At 38.5% G+C, this 17,757-nt stretch overlaps 1 protein-coding gene across 1 annotated transcript in view; it reads left to right on the forward strand.

The window, feature by feature from the left end:
• SCNN1B (sodium channel epithelial 1 subunit beta) overlaps window positions 1-9,714 on the forward strand; it is an 86,848-nt gene extending 77,134 nt beyond the window's left edge. Inside the window, exons 8-13 of the mRNA XM_074280365.1 lie at window positions 2,356-2,473; window positions 3,840-3,915; window positions 4,270-4,327; window positions 6,206-6,267; window positions 7,604-7,679; window positions 8,209-9,714. Coding sequence (XP_074136466.1) covers window positions 2,356-2,473; window positions 3,840-3,915; window positions 4,270-4,327; window positions 6,206-6,267; window positions 7,604-7,679; window positions 8,209-8,598 — 780 coding nt within the window. The 3' untranslated portion in view covers window positions 8,599-9,714. The remainder of the gene's footprint in view (window positions 1-2,355; window positions 2,474-3,839; window positions 3,916-4,269; window positions 4,328-6,205; window positions 6,268-7,603; window positions 7,680-8,208) is intronic.
• The last annotated feature ends 8,043 nt before the right edge of the window (window positions 9,715-17,757 follow it).

A 17,757-nucleotide genomic window follows, 5' to 3' on the forward strand; every position in this document is an offset into this window, starting at 1 on the left:
TAGTCACCACATTCAGATTCCAGGGAGAAATATGGCCTCATTGGGAAAGGGGATACAATTGACTCTCCTGGGCTTTGCAGTAGAAATATTCTTCAGCTCCTCACATGGTAAATAACCTATAAAGGACATTTTGTTACATTAGAAAGAACAGTAGCTCTGGAGCTTGGAAAACTGCGTTCAAATTATGTCCACTACCATTATCTCCCAGATCTGCTCATGTTCTGATAAGGGTGCTGGATGAGGAGGCAGGAGAACTGAACGTTAGTTATTCTGCTGACTCAAATTGTTCCATGACCTCAGACAAGTTCCTTTATTTTTCTTTGTCATGTCTTCACCCATCTGTCTTTCCCTCGTTCCCCTCCCTCCCATCTTCTCTACTTGTCTGGTGGGCAGGGACCGTTTCGTTGTTTTTATTGTCAAGGCCACAGGTCAGATTCAGAAGATTAGTAACTGTACTCTGTCTCTGTAAAGAAAGGTGCTATATCCTGATGGCAATGACATTGGGATCATTTGAAGATTACTTTTGAGAAAAGGGTCATAGAAACCCAAAACAAAACCTAAAGGGTAGTTCCACCTAAACAGAGCAGTTCAACCAGCTGAACAGGCCCAGCCAGAAGGCCACAAGCTGACCCAATGACCAAGGTTAAAAAAAAAAAAAAAAAAAAAAAAAAGCTAGATTAGCTTCTCAACTCAATTTTACAAATATGTATTAAATACCTATTTGGTAGACTGGCTTCAGAAACAGGAAACCCTGGATCAAAGCCCATATCTAACACTGTGATTTTGGGGAAATTCACTCTTGGGATTTCTAGGCCTTTCTCTAAGACTATAAGTTGAAAAGCAAATGTCCAGTTAATAAATGGAATTCTTCAATAAAATCACCAGGATGGTGCCCCAAAAGACATAGGGTACTATATTAAAAACCAGTAATATAAAAATGTCCCAAAAAAGTCAAAACTCCTCAAAGCACTTGTGGTCTGCAATCTAATTGGGAGAACTATGGAATAAAATAAATGTAGAAGTAATGACATAAAAGTAACATGAAAGATTTGAAAGAGAAAAAATCCCTTCTATCTGAGGTAATCAGAGAAGGCTTCATGAAGAAGCTGGAGCCTCAGCTGGGCTTTGAAAGAAAAAATTTCAAGAGGCAGAATTGTAGGAGATCATTCCATACAAGAGGGACAATGTGCACAAAGGCATGGAGGTGGTGAGTAAAGGCAGATTGATAAGAATGGTTTTCTCATGTGTTTTATTATTGCTTTTCTGTCTGAGGATCTATCTTTCTGGACTATAAGAATTTGGCTTCCTATGTACTATTGAAACACCCAAATAGACTATCCCATTTGGTTAGAATACTAAGTAACCAGAGGGATTGTCTAGAAACTAGTCATATTATAAAGGATCAAGAATACTAAACTGAAAGTTTTTGTTTATTTCCCTTTAATGTTTCTTCTCAGCCATTAGAGAAAAAAATAAGGAAAAAAAACCTTGTAAAAATATTCATAGTCAAACAAAAACAAACAAATCTACATTGGCTATGTCCAAAAATACATGCTTTATTTTGAATCCTGAATCTATCACCTCTCTGTTATGAGGTAAATAGTACTCTGTATCATTAGTCCTATGGATAATGGTTGATCATTGGGAAAAAAAAAAAAAACCAACTTGTTTTTATAGTGTTGTTATAGTTGTAGTATAAATTGTTCTCTCTATACTCTGTAGTTCATAGAAATCTTCTTAGGCTTCTCAGAAACCACCTTCTTCACCATTTCTTACAGAGTAAAAGTATTCCATTATATCCATATGCCGTAATTTGTTTAGCCACTGACCAACTGATGGGCAAAGTCTTATCTTTAACTACATAAAATAAAACGCATAGTATTATCAAGGAAATCTATTATGTTGAAATTCAGTCATCAAAATATTTTGAGAAACAGATATTCACAGACTCCGAATTAAGAGTCTGTTTCATCTAGTAAAGAAAGTCCTTATGTTGACTTAAATTGATCATACTGGAGATCTAGCCTAATTCAGTTTCAAATCAATTCAAAATACATGTACTATGCATTGTCCCACAGGCTTAGGCAAAAGGTGATGTAGTCCGGCTTATACATAATAAAGTTAGCCTGACAGCAATATAAAATATAGAAAGAAAGCTGTAGAGATGAGATGCAGGGAGACTGGTTAGGAGGATATGGCAGGAAATGATGACGACCCAAAAGTAGTGGGAATAGATGAGTTAAAAGGAACCCCAGGAAGGCTTAGCTCCGAAATCAGAGTGCAGGAGGCCTTTCTCCTGGCCACTGCTCACTTCGGGAAGATTGGCTTTCACCTCCATTCTTGTAACTTTCTCAGGCCTGCCTTCGATCCTGCTTCCAAGAAGACATGATTCACAACTGCTTCTGCGGTCATTACCTGTATCCCCTTCCTAAAGGGGAAAAATATTGCAACAACCAAGACTTTCCTGACTGGGGTAAGTGTTTGAACTCCAGATGATATCTCTAGAGCAGGTGTTGAAAGATCCTTTCTTAAGTAGCAGCTTGGGTCTCAGAGGCTTCTATGTTCTTAATTAGAGAAAGAGGTCCTTATGTTGACTCAAATGGATCTAACTAGAAATCTCGTCTGATTCGGTTTTAAGTTAATTCAAAATCCGCGTACTATTTGTACTGTGCTAGGCACAAGAATACAAAAGTGAATAATACATTTGAGCCCAGCCTTCTTGGCCAGAAGAACTTATAAAATGGATAAAGTGAAGTAAAAAAGACTTGGGTTCAGTTTCCATCTCTGATACTTTTTATCTTTTACCTTTTATGCCTTTCTTTTATTGCCAAGATCATAGGCAAGATTCAGAAGATTAGTTCTCACTAGGTTGTGGTAAAATCTGATTAGGACAGAATCAAGCAAATAAGTATTCAAAGGAAAAAAAGCAAGGCATCTCTATGTGGCTGTGTTATTAGGGGGTTATATGCTAAAATAGAGATAATATTCCATTGTATTTATGAACCCATCGAAATAGTTACCTTTAGTGATGTAAATTTCAGCCTGTCCATCCCTGCCCAAACAAATTGTCAAAGCGATCAAGATAAACAGTAATTCAACTCAGTACTAAAGCCAGTTTGATCTGGCTCTGGGCAGCCCTAGGCCCTCCTTGGGAAAAGCAACTGCTTGCAAGGACATTCTGTATGGGTATCAGCAAACTAGACTAAGCTGGATCCCTCCTCTCAGGACCCAGCCTAGACTTCTTATATCTTAAATAACTGTCCTCTTCTTATTCTTAAAACTACTCTTATATATATTGGACTACTTGCCATCTAGGGGAGGGGGTGGAGGAAGTGGGGGGAAAAGAATTATCCATGCATATATGTTTTGAAAAATAAAAAGCTTTAATTAAAAAACCCTACTAAAAAAAAAAAAAACTTGTTACTGGGAATAATCTAAGAGACATGGATGATAAAGTCAAGGCAAGGACCAGTGTTCAAATATAGTAACAAACTGTGTGACCTTGGCAAAATGGAATAATGATTGTAAATTTTAAATATAAATGTCACTTGTTATTATAGTTTTTCAGTTTAGTGTTAACTGCCTCTCAGCCCCTCTGCAAAATCATTCACAAATTTATTAAGTGCCTACAATGTACAGCAAAGAAACTGAAGCTACAAAGACAAAAATGAAAGAAATACTGCATATGAGTGTGTGCACATTCTGAATAAAATCAAACCAAAACCAAAAAATTTTAGTAGAAAAGGAGCTAAAAGTTGAGGGCCTGTTCCCTGGCCCCTAGGAAGTCTTCCCTATTTTCCCCTAGTTGCTCAATGATGCATTTGGTTTGTGTTAAACAGCATACTGCTACTCAGCCCTTCGAATGAGTGTGGTCCATAGAGAAAACTGCATCAGCCTCTGTAAGGAGTCCTGCAAGTGAGTACCTGTTAGGGGTATGAGAGGAGGGGATGAAGACTTGAAAATTACTCCATTCCTATACTAAATTCTCTTCAATAAACATTTATTTTGTATCTACTGTGTACCAAGGATGGTATGAGATGCTGGGAGAGATATAAAATTTAGTTAATAGTCCCTGCCTCCATGGAGCTTATGGTCTTGTAAGGGGAATAATTACTATTCTGAATAATACATGGCAAGTGCCTAAGAGAGGCGCAAATGTGTTGTCCAAGGACTGATTTGGGGGAGAGGGGAGAGAACATGGAGGTACTAATGATTAGGTGGGATTGGAGAATGTTTCTTGACTCCACCGGTGTCCTTTTTCTCTTCCAGTGATACACAGTACAAGATGACTATCTCCATGGCTGACTGGCCATCTGAGGCCTCTGAGGTAAAGGAGTTAGATTTGTTAGGCTCTGCTTTGAGTTTGGGTACCCCTCTCCCTGGCCCCAGGGGCATCATTTAACCTTCTTGTATTTATTGATTTATACATTATAATGATGCTTTTTATTTTTCTAAATACATGCAAAGATAGTCTTCAACATTCACTTTTGCAAAACTTTATGTTCCAAATTTTTCTCCTTTCCCTAGACTGCAAGCAATTCAATATAGGTTAAACATGCAATTCTTCTATACATATTTCTAAATTCATGATGATGCACAAGAAAAATCAGATAAAAAGTGAAAAAATGAGAAAGAAAACAAACAAACGATTAAAAAAATGAAAATACTATACTGTGATCCACAGTCTTCATAGTTCTCTCTGGATGCAGATGACTCTTTCCATCACGTCTATTGAAATAGTCTTGAATCACTTCATTGTTGAAAAGAGCCAAGTCCACAGTTGATCATCATACAATCTTGTTGTTGCTGGATAATGTTCTCCTAGTTCTTCTCACTTCACTTAACATTATTAGTTCATCTAAGGTTTTCCAGGATTTTCTGAAATCACCCGTTGACAGTTTTCATAAATAAAATTAAACAATTAATATTCTAATTACTTTCATACACCATAACTTATTTAGCTGTTCCTCATCTGATAGGGATCCATTCAGTTTCCAATTCCTTGCTGCCACAAAAAGGGTTGTTACAAGCATTTTTTGCATGTGTGGGTCCTATTACCTTTAAAATGATCTCTTTGGATTACAGACCCAGTAAAGATCAAAGGGTATGCACAGTTTAATAACCCTTTGGACGTAGTGATAGTGACACTCTTTAAAAAAGGTTTGAATAAAGTAAAGAAAGGTAATCCTCTAGAGAATTAGAGATTCGGATGGAGTTTTTTGGTTTGTTTATTTTGTTCTTGTTTTTTTATAAGGGAAAGAAACAGAGAAGTCCAAAGATGGGAAAAGGCTTGAGGAGGGTGATCAGTGAATGATGTTTCTCATCCCTCTTTTATTCATTCTCTTTTTCTTCCTTTCCTATTCTTACTATGTGACTCTGGACACTTGATTTGTCTACCTTAATCCACTGGAAAAGGAAATAACAAAGCATTCCAGTATCTTTGCCAAAAAAACCCATGGGCAATGCTAGTGTGATATGGTCTATGGAGGTCATAAAATATGGACACAAGTGAACAACTACAAACAGCAATACCTGTAATACTTTACTCCCTTATCTCTCCATTTCTCCATTTTCCTGCTCCCTTCAAGTCTGCCATTGCACCTGTTGTTTCCCAGTGCCTCCCAGCTACTAATGCCTTTCCCTTCCATATTAAATTCCATCTATTCAGTATATATCTTTTATCTGCCTGGTTGTTGACAGACTTTTCCCTCATTAAAATGTAAATTCCTTGATTGAAAGTGTATCAAAGTATATTTGTTTACTTGCATGCTTTTTCTTTCTCATGACTTTCCTCTTTTGTTCTAATTTTTCTTTCACAACATAACTAATATATAAAAATATTTTAAAGGGTTGTTGTGCATGTATAATCTATACCAGAGGGTTTGCTGTTTTAGGGAGGGAAAAAGGAAGGGAGGAAGGAAGTAAAAATTTTGGAACTCAAAAATCTGACAAAAATGAATACCATCAGAAAAATAAAATACTATTGAATTTTTTAAAATGCAAGCTCCTCAAGGGCAGGAACTTTGTTTTTGCCTCTTTCTATATTTCCATTGCTTAGCATATTGCTTGGCACTTAGTAAGCACTTATAAATGCTTGTCAGATCAATATTAAAAGGCCTGTGTCAGTGATCCTGTATGTCCCAGCCATTGTAAATATTCTTGGAAGCACTTTAAGTTTGAGGAGTCATGCTCTCTTTGGTTTCAGGACTGGATTTTCCATGTTTTGTCTTATGAACGTGATCAAACAAACAACCTGACTATAGACAGGTAAGTACTATTACTTTCAAAGAAGAATCCTAGGGATCCTAGACTCCTGAACAAAGGAGCTCCTAGCAAAATGTTACGTAAAGGATCTACAAGGCATCTTTGCGGAAACCTTTCTTTATAGCCTAAAATTCCTTCTATTAGAATGATTCTTTTGCATTAAAGAGGTATCTCCCGAAAACTCTCTTTAAAATGCACATATGTGAAGTGGAGGGATAAGATTAGGTCTCACAGTAGGGAGGATATTACCTGGGAGGGATCATTGAGAACGGAGGCCATGGAACAGCTACAGATCACACATAGGTAGGTGGGCTTGAGTGGAAGACCATACACCTCCAGGAGGCAACCTGAGAATACTGAATGTCCAGAAGAGGATTCAGCACAATAAATAATTTAAAAAGGAACAACCAAGATTAGTTTGATCAGAGAACAAGTCAGCTTGTTAGGGAGCTTTAGAGACCAGCCTCCTTTTTACATGATCATTGCTAGAACTGGACCGTGTACAAAACCTCAGCATAGTCAAGAAATCAAGAACTGAGTCTGATCCCAATAAAAAAAAAAAAAAAAAAAAAAAAAAAAAAAAAAAAAAAGGCCACCACGGGCCTCAGCCTCCTGCGCTAGAAGCCTGAAAGAAGGGTTTTATTAGCCTCAAGTATCTGTTGATATTTCTGCCATTGCACCTGTTGTGTTGTGTTGTGGAATGTGGTAGGACCATCCCCTCTATCCCAAGGCTATGAAGAGGCTGTTCCTTATCTCCATCCCTGAACTGGGATCTGGCCATAATCACTGCTTCCTATCCCACATAAGAGATAGGATGAAAGTCGCTACCAAACCTGGAATCCATAGCTGACTTGATGAAGCTGGTTCAAGCTTGATTTCGTTTCCAACGCAGCTTCATGAATTCCCAAGGGGAAAAAAAATGACAACTTTAGGTTCTGGGGAGGTCCAAAAAGAGGCTGGGCTTGTGTGTGTCATCCAGGAAGTGGTACCAGTGAGAGAAGATTTATGTTTCATGCAATCGGGGCAAGGAAGAAAGGTGTATGATGCCTAAGGCTCCAGGGATGGGCAGGGGCAACATGCTTGTTATCCTCAGTGAACACACCATGACGCCTCCCTCTTGGCAATGGAGCACACTGGGAGGAGCACACCATGGCAGTTGAGGATGGTCTCAACATCTTTCTTCCTTCTCTGGACCCTTTTCCAATCAATATCACCCTCCCCTCTCTTTCTATACGAGATTTGACTATCTTAAGGGAAAGGTCTTTCTTCCCAACCTGGTCTCTCATCAAGCACATGGCCTGAGACCTTCTTGTAGCCATGATCACTGTCTCATCCACAGGAAAGGAATTGTCAAGCTCAACATTTACTTCCAAGAATTCAACTTTCGGACATTTGCTGAATCAGCAGCAAACAACGTGAGTTATAAACCCTGAGACCCATCACCCCAACCAAAGATCCTACGGGCGTCAGAGACCCTGGTGCCCCTGAGAGATTATGGTCATAGACACCCCCACTATTTGCCTCAGACTATTGAAATGGGGATTATATGGTCCCGTTTATTTTACAGAGGAGGAAACTGAGTCTTAAGTGACTTGAGTAAGGTCACACAGGCAAATGGCAGAACCATAGTTCAAACATAGGTCCTTTGACTCCAAAGCCGCTACCCAGATACTGAGTTTGTAAGGAGAAGAAAGGTGTATATTAGACCTGGGCCTAGTGGGGACAAGGAAATCATTTGTAGAACATTCTCTGAGCCATTTCAGGCAATGGAGCAGAAATTTCTTCCTCTCCCTTAGACAGTTCTCCTCAAGAACCCACAAAATATCTTGCTCTAAGCCTCTGCCAGGCCCTGGGCAGCGGGAGTTGTGGGATGGAGAGATACTATAAAAGTCTGGCGAGGTTCCAGGGGGAGCCTTTATCCTCAGGACACATCTTTTCCTCCAGGTGGTATGGTTACTCTCCAGCCTGGGTGGCCAGTTTGGGTTCTGGATGGGTGGCTCCGTACTGTGCATCATTGAGTTTGGGGAGATCATCATCGACTGTATCTGGATCACCATCATCAAACTGGTGGCCTGGGCCAAGGGCCTGAAGCAGCGGCGGGCCCAGGCTCGCTACGAGGGCCCACCACCCACAGTGGCAGAGCTGGTGGAGGCCCACACCAACTTTGGCTTCCAGCTTGATACCGGACATGACACTAATCCCCCTCACGTACCCGAGGACTATCCAGATGAGCAGATCCTGCCCATCCCAGGCACTCCACCTCCCAACTATGATTCCTTGCGCCTACAGCCCCTCGATGTCATTGAGTCAGATAATGAGGGGGAGGCCATCTAGGCTCTGGGCTTTATCTTACAATATCCTGTGGATGGTGGGTAAGGCCATAGTGATGTAAAAAGAAAAAAAAAACAACTTCAAATGTTCCATTGGGCATTTTTCACTGCCTACAGCCCTCATGCTGGACAGAACAGGCTCATGGGTCATTTCCTGAATATCTTTACCTTGCTGCAGAGCCTACCAGCTTCCTATTCATTTACAAAGAGCCTTCATTTTTTCCCTTTGTTTCACTTCCCTCATACACAGACTAGGTTGGCATCCATACCGATCTAGAGAAATCTGAGAATGTGATAATTTATGGGAGACTTCAGACCTCTAGAAGAATAGCACTTGGCTCTGAGGATTCAAGGAATTGATGGGACCATAGATTTAGAACTAAAAGGGTCCTTAGCCCAATCATCCCATTTTATGGATGAGGAAACTGAGACCTAGAGAGGTTAAGTAAATGGCATAGCTGGAATTTACCCATTGTTCTTTCTATGGCATCATCATAATCAGACTTCTGACCCTGACATTGCAAGTGAGCTTAGCTCAGAAAGAGCAAGGTAATCTGGACCCTAATCCTATGCTTTAGTATAACCTCAATGTTCTGCCCTGTCAAACAGCCCTGGCCAGTAAGCCATCTATCATAAGAGTCATCCCGGATTAGAAGTACTAGGTCAGGACATAGAGGGCCCCGGAGGAGGAAGCCAGTTCATTTCTTACTCTCTGAAGTCCTTTTTCACCTGTCAAGGTGTTGTGTGTCCCCCCAGCAGGAGGCAGGATCCCTGATTCTTATTCAGTAAGTGAAAAAAGTAGAAGCTAGTAGTTATCCCATCAACTTCTGGCTGCTCTACCTCATCAGAGCACCTCTATCCAAGTTCCCAGAATCAGCTTTCTCACCCACATCCAATGACTTGTCAGTCTGGAGTCTGGATAAAGAAAGATCAGTGAACTGTATGTGTGACAACTTGTTTATTCAGATTTTTAAAAGGGATGATTTTGTGTTTTTATGATTGGCAGCTTTGCACTGGCTTAGTGAGTATGTACATGAGGTGTCCAAGGCCCTGATTTGGAGAACTTGGAGTGGTTGAAAACACACAGGATTTACACTAATAATTGAGTTCATGCTTAGCAGAGCTGAGGACATCTCTTGGTCTTTTTCTCTATCTTCTTTTCCCTCTCATTCTACCATCGCAGCTCAGCACTTATTCTGCAATTTTCAATTTAAAAAATCTTAGAATTGCCTGGAGCAATGGGAGATTTGGATGACGCATGAGTAGGGTCACCAGCAGAATTTGAACTCAAGTCCATCAAAAATTAAAACTAACTTTTTTTTAGGTTAAGTGACTCCCTCAGGATCACACAGTTAGCAGGCATCTCAGGTCAGGTTTGAATTCAGGTTCTCCTGACTCCAGGGCCATTGTTCCATCCACTGTGCCACAAGGGCCTCCTGTTCCTTTGAGCTAATTTTCAATCTACTACACTATAGTGCCTTTCTTTCTTCCCTAATAAGTAAGAGGGGGAAAAACAACAGTAACTCAAACTTTGTCCTGTGCCATTGCTGTCTCAAGAGGATTTGCCAGAGCAATATCTAATACTGAGAAGGCAAAATTACTTCCTGGACTGCTTCATTCATATGGCTTCCTGAAGACCAGAATTATGTTCAACAAGGACACAGGGGCTCTTAAATATTATAAAATGATGTTCATGGGGCTTATAATTCTATGATTCAGGGATTGCCCCTGATGTAAAAAAAATTAGTTGTCCCGAGTTTTTTAGGAACAATAACCTGACCCTATCACTCCTCATGTTTCCCTAATAGCTCCCAGGGCAGCCTTCCTGGTTAAGCTCCACTTTATAGCGTTTGCTTTCCTACCAGTACATACCCAGTTAATCTCTCCTGGAGACAAATACACATCTCCCATAAAGTGCCCTGGTAGAGGGGTGCATCTGTTCACCTTGTCCCCTCCATCATCACTGATACAAACACCAGCTGGTATGACCTAAATGGATTGGCTGAAAATGAGCAATAAAGGACAGCTCCAGGTAGAAAGGGCCAACTGCAAACTATTCTTCCCCATTGGGCAGTGTGGTCCAGAAAATGCCACCTGGACCCTGAACTCGTCCCAACACCACAGGCTAGTCGATCTCCAACTAAGTTCCCATTAAAACTACCTTGCCCTTTCCCCAGAGCCTAACCAGGGGAAGAAGCATATCAGAGCTTCGTCCTAGGCCAGAAAATTTAAAGAATGTAGCAGCACTATCTCCTGGTGTACTTGTCTCTCTTTCCTCAAACAGAAGAGAACTTATCCTAGTGTCTTTCTCCTAGTTTCAAGGAGCAATCTGTCCCCAGCAATTTTATGCTTGGCCCTCTCCATGTTACCAAGAGTAACTCTGGCCATTTCTCCTCTCCTAAGAGAAACCAGTTCTTAAATAATATAAGAACCTCTGATATCTCTAGTACAGGTTTCTTTCTCCAATTCCCCATTTGAAACCCAAGTGAACCTTCCCATCCCCTTGCCCCAGACACAAAAATTGCTAGTTAAAGCTTTGCTATTCTCCTTTTCCCTCCTAATCTCAGAGTTGAGGGGGCTCTAGTGAGGGAGTCTTATAATATAAAGGACTTTGTACACACACACAAATTACCTGCCCCAGGCAAAGACCTCTAACAAACTGATCCCTAACCTAGCAGACATTTCTCAAAGTTGTGTCATTTATCATCACCATCACCATCACCACCATCTCGAATTGATATGAAGTGCTCTACTTTTCCTAGCATTGTTGTCTCTATCATCTCACTTTGTCTTCAACAACTTTGTTAGGCAGGGATGAGATCATTATCCCACTCCCTAAAAAGATGCCTTAAGTCACATATTAGTGACAGGACTCAGGACTAGAATACATATTGCTCAACTATGAAAATGTGGATAGATTCACCTTCACTATTGAGACCCTGCCAGTGGTAAATCAGTGCCATCACTGAATATATAGAAGAGGACACTGTCTTAATTACTACCTAAAGCTCATTAAGCAGAAGAGACTTGCCTCATTCACACTGGGGATGAGATTGGCTCTCACTTTTTGCTTGAGTGACAGTGTCAGAAGCAGAGCTAATCTGAGAATGAGAAGGATGGGGGACTTCATTTTGGGTAAAATTTTCAACTTAACCCATCTTTTTCTACAACTCTTTTTGATTCTTTCTCATTGGGGTCATCATCCAGAGCCTCAACACTCCTAGACCCTTATCTTTAGACTTGATTGTGTCTTCTTAGTCTGATTGTGATAGTGATCATTTCTTTACTGAATCCAAACTCAATTGTTTCTGTAACCAACAAGCCTGAGAGCATCTTTTTATATCCACAGTAAACTTCAGGAAGTGATTTTCCTGAAGTCCCCCATCCTTCTCATTCTCAGGGCCACAAAGAAAGCATTAAAAGCAGCGACAGGAGAAAGAGAGAAGAGAGAAATCTTGGAGTGGATGAGCCAAAAATGTGCTGCTCAAGAAGGAAACTATAGCTCACGGAAACTGAGAAAATAATATTCTGAATAATAGATGGCCAAGGATGACAGGACCATAGATTTAGGGATGAAGCCCAGCCTTCTCCTTTTGCAGAGGAGGAAACAAGCCTCAAGTTAAATTTCACAAAGTCATATAGATTCAGGATCTGAACCCAATTATAGCATTCCTTCAGAGTACCACACTGACTATAGAGCAAATGGATTCTTAATTTTTGATCTTTGAACTTTTTCATATTTTTACAACTATATTTCAATGTAATTGGTTTCCTTGGTGTCCTATGTATTTTATTTTAAGTACTTAATTGTAGTTTTTTGAGAGGGGGGTCCATAGGCCCCCTCATACTGCCAAAGGCATTTATGACACTCAAAAAGTTAAGAACTTTTGGGAATTTCTGCCAGGAAAACACTAAAGTCAAATGGTTGAGCCCAATGGGTCCATAGAATTTTTATCTTGAGGTCACAGAATGATTTGAGACTTGTGCAGAAAGAAAAAAAGACTTCTCTAAGAATCAAAGTTACTGAGAGGTAGCATGGGTGAGAAAGTAGAAGGATAAACCAACAGGGATGAACAATAAGTCCCAAGTATCAGACTAATCCAGCAGCCTGTGGATAAAAGGATAATGGAAACTGAGAACCTGAGAGAGATAAATTAATGCTTTAAATTTCCTTAAAGCCAAGTGAGAGGCAAGTATGATAGTGTGAACTTCTAATTCACTAAAGTTGCTTATAAAATCTGTTCCTTGAGATTCTCAAATAAAGAAATTTGCACATTATTGTGGTTGACTTTTCTGTACTAGGGAGGTTCTGGGGACACTGTGTGGTGTTGAGGAAGACACTACCCTAGAGAAGAGACCATAATACCAGGCCACGGGCCTTGAGGAAAAAAAATGCCCTTTTCCCAGATGGTAGCAGTAGTAAATTAACTAGGAAAAACATCACTGTTTAAAGATGCTCCAGGGACATTGTTTTTTTCTACCAAAAATCTAAGAATCCAAACAATTAAATCAGCATTTATTAACTACCTGCTATCTGCAAGTCATTGTATTAAATTCTGGAAACACAAATACAAAAAAAAAAAAAAAAACATGAGAGGTAGAAGGGGACTTCCAAGGTCAAGCCCATATTTTTTTTTTTATTGTGAGGGTGTTGGGAAATCAGGGTTAAGTGACTTCTCCAGGGTCACACAGCTAGTAAGCATTAAATATCTGAAGTTGGATTTGAATTCAGGTCCTCCTGACTTCAGGACCTGTATGCTATCCACTGAGCCATCTAGCTGACCCTCAATTCTATCTTTTTGCATATAAGAAAACTGAGGCCTAGAGAGTTAAATTCCCAGAATGAGGAAACTGTAGAGGTCAGAGGGGAGTCCAGCCCTCCTGATTCCCAAGCCAGTGACCTCTGCACTTTCATGGACTGGTACTTCAGAGTCACTGGCCTGAGGTAAGTATGAATGAGGCAATGGGATTGTTTACACTGCAGATAAGAAGTGGTGATATTTCCAAAAGAGGGAGAGGGAGAAAAGTCCTATGGGCCCATACCATAAGGAATATCAGACTGCCTTCAAACACCTGAATCCTTACATGAATGCTATTGGAGAAAATCACCACGATTTGCTGGACAAGGCCTAGAGTTAGTCAATGATTTCAAATTGCATAAAAGTGTTCATATATAAAACTGGGAGGGAATCAAGAAGCTGTATATAAACCCCTTCATTTTATATACAAGGAAACTGAGTCTCTAAAAACATAAAACACGTGGCTAACTGTTAAACTTTATATTCCAAGAGGACCAAAATGACATCGCTGTCAGGGGCAAGATACAACAAGCATGTCCAACCATGGCTGATCAGACCAATAGCAGCTCAGAAGACTCTCCCACAAGTCCAGGGAGTTTTTAATAAGTCATAGGAACATTTAGAGTGGAGATGACTCTAAATTTGTACATCCTTTTTTTTTAAGCTACTGAAATTCTCTTTTGCTCATGGAGCACAGCACCTTCTCTGTTGAGGGTGCACCATTCTGGGCGGTCCTGTGCTAATGTCTCCCATGTCATACAATCAGTTCTAAAGTTTTTCAGAGAGACTTTGAGAGTGTCCTTTTATCACTTCTTCTGACCTCCCACATGAGCATTTGCCTTGTATGAGTTCCATGTAAAATAAATTTAGAAAAATGTACATTTGGCATCTGAACAAATGTGGCCAGACCATCAGAACTGAGCTCTCTGCTGTAGTCTGAATACGTGGCAGTAATTGTTATGAAGTCTTTTTTTTTTGCCTCTAACATAAATCTGCCTTTCAGCAGCCTCTAAACATTGCCCTCTTGGAGACTAAGTGGAGTCTTTTCCACATGATCACCTATCGGTTATCTGGCTGGAAAGTCCTGTCTCTGACACTTACTACCAAGGTGGCTGCAGACAAATCACCTACCCTCTCAGCTTCCATTTCTTTGTATGTTAATGATGATACTTAGCCTATTTGCCACATGAGAGACATGTCTACTCTGCAGTAACCATTCCGGTCCTTAAAATTCTTCGCAGATCCCTAAATGCCATAAACACTTCCTTTCACCCCAAAGATTCTTCCTCCCTTGAACTTTGGCCTGTTCTTGCACAGAGATTGTAAGTAATCAGAAGGCTCTATAGTTGTAATCTCTGTAAACCATGCTGATATAGCTGGCTCTTTTTTCCCACACACAGGACAAACCAAGTGCATAAAGAATACCTATTATTCAAACTATGATTTGCATTGGATGAATGGCCCCTAGAACTATCTGGTTCATAATTTCTGCATGAAATTATGACTGTTCTGCATGAATTCAATTTCTTACCCTTGACAAGGGTTTGTCCTGTATTTTCAGTTTGTTTTGAATGGAAGGTATAGAGAAAGAGGGGTCCAGATCTGTGACTAGAGGAGCAGCTAGATGATGCAATAGAAAGAGTACCAAAGCTAGAGCCAGGAAGACTTGAGTTCAAATCCGGTCTCAGATGCTTCCTAGTTGTATGAATCTGTATAATCCACCTAACCCCAACTGCCTCACAAAAAAACTCCTAGATTAGCAACTCATCTGTAAATTATTATCTGAGAGAGTTACTAGAGTTATTATGAATTGCCCGTAGTCATTTAGCCAGCATATGTCAGACACATGGCTTGGATCCAGCTCTGTCTGACTCCAGAACCACACCAGTCTACCTTAGTTTATATAGTGTTTTAAAGTCTGCAAAAACATTTTCAATGATCTCCTTTGGACAATACAAACCAGTCTGGTAGGTAGGTATTCCAGGGATCATTATTCCCATTTTATCAAGGAGGGAACTGCAGCTGAATGAGATTAAATAATTTACCTAAGGTCACCCAGCTAGTATCACGGGTAGGATTTGAACTCAATTCTTCCCTACTCCAAGTCCAGTATTATTATCCACTAACTCTATTGCCTCTTTTTAATAAAATTTTTATAAAATATATATAACATATGTGTGTATACATATAAAACATAATGGGAAAATATAAAACATGGTTATATGTTATATATACATATATATCATAGAAAATTATTTCCCTATCCCCAAACAAAACTTCTACATGCAGCTTTTTCCAACAATAAAACATTTTTCAAATGATGCAACTTGTAAGCATAAAATATGCTTACCTCTTTTTTTTTTTTTAAGAAGTCAAAACATTTATTTCCTTGGTAGAGATGGTCCTTTAAAGTTTTATCTAAAGATAACAAATGTCAAGATCATAAATCTAATTTTTAAGGAACTACAAGATGGGGTCACCCATGGATGAATTGTCATAATATTTCCTAACATTTTGAAATCAAAACTCTATATAGAGAACACATTCAGAACAATGATCATCTACACAATATTAGTCTCCATGGACACTTTTGGTACTACAAAATGGAAAATTTGAAGTGAATCTGGACAAAAGTCTGTATGATTAATGGAACACCAACCACATTATATGCTTCCCTCTTAATGGTGCTTTTGGGAAGAAGCCAAGATAGGCAAGGGATGAATAGCATGAACAGCAGTAGGGAGATTAAGAGGGAAGAAAAGAGAGAGTAGAGGTGAGACTAGTCACAAACAAAACAAATTTCCACTTCAAATGGGGATCATAAAGAAAGAAAAAGGTAAGAATCAGTGATCCGATTCTGGGTAAGGGAAAGCATGAAATAGAAGCAAATCATTTATGTCACTAGAGTCTATCACATTTCTTCTCTTTTACTTCCTTCTTTGTAAAGAGAAAATTAGATAGCAAAGATGGTGAAAAGTATAAAATGTGATGAAAGGAAATACATAATCATCAAAACAGTTGGATATAAAAGGGCTGATCACATATAAAATGAAAAGAGTAGCAAAATGGATTAAAAAGCAGAATCTAATTTATTAACAAGATAGGAACTTTAAATATAAAAATCCATACAGAATTAAAATTAAAGGCTGGAAAAGAATTTGTTATGTTTCAAAGGAATTAAAAAATGCAGGGACAGCAATCATGATCTCAGTCAAGGTAACAGCAAAAACAGATATCATTAAATGAGGAAAAAAATGAGAAAATTGCATAATATTTAAAGGTACCATAGACAAGGAAATAAAATCAATACTTAATAATATATGTCTTAACTGACAGAGCATCTATATTCTTAAAAGAAAAGTTAACATACTTACAAAGAAAAATGAGACACAAAATTAAAATAGATGTAGGGATCTCAAGATACTGCTTTCAGATATAAACAAAAGTAAGGAAAAAAGACAAATGGAAAAAAAAGACAGTTCTGAATAGAACTTTAAAACAATTAGATGTTTGATAGTGCTGCTGATAGTGAATGGGAATAGAAAGGTGTATACATATTTCCTAAGTATACATGACACTTTTATAAAAGTTGACTACAAAACTCAAAAGCAAGGGTAGAAAAGCAGAAAAATAAACATCCTTTATTGAAAATATAATAAAAATTATGATCAATAAAGGACCTTTGAAGAAATAATTCAAACTCAAATGGAAATTAAGTAATTTAATCCTAAAGAATTAGTGAGTCATAGAAAAGTTATAGAAACAATAGATAATATTGTCAAAGAAAATAACAACAATGAGACAACATACACAAACTTTTGGGATTGCAGCCAAAGTAATTAATATTTCTCAACACCTTCATCAACAAATGAGAGAACAAAAATCTAAACATCTAAATTGGACCTGCAATAAAAAAAAAAACTAGGGGGAAAAAACAAATAAAAAGGTAAACACAAAAATGAAAATTCTGAAAAATATAAGGAGATGCATAAATTGGAAATTTAAAAACTTCATTGATAAATAAAATTAGCTTTTTTAGGGAAAAACACTTTCTAAAATAAATAGCTAATATGCTTCTTAAAAATAATTTACTAATAGAAAAAAGAATTAACAACAAATAATGTAAAAAGGAACTCATTGAGAAATATTTTTGATCAAATAAATACCAACAAAATTGATCATTTAAATTCAATGGATGAATATTTGCAAAAGTGCAAAATCCCCAGGTTAAAAGAACAAAAAAATTGTTCTTATTTTGAGAATTTAATTTAATTGAGAATTTAAATGACTTCAGAAAAAGAAATCAAAATGAACCAGAAACTCTCAAGATATATCCAGTACCACATAGATATCCAAATGAATTC

This window comes from Sminthopsis crassicaudata, chromosome 1 (genome assembly GCF_048593235.1).
Source record: "Sminthopsis crassicaudata isolate SCR6 chromosome 1, ASM4859323v1, whole genome shotgun sequence".
NCBI lineage: Eukaryota > Metazoa > Chordata > Mammalia > Dasyuromorphia > Dasyuridae > Sminthopsis > Sminthopsis crassicaudata.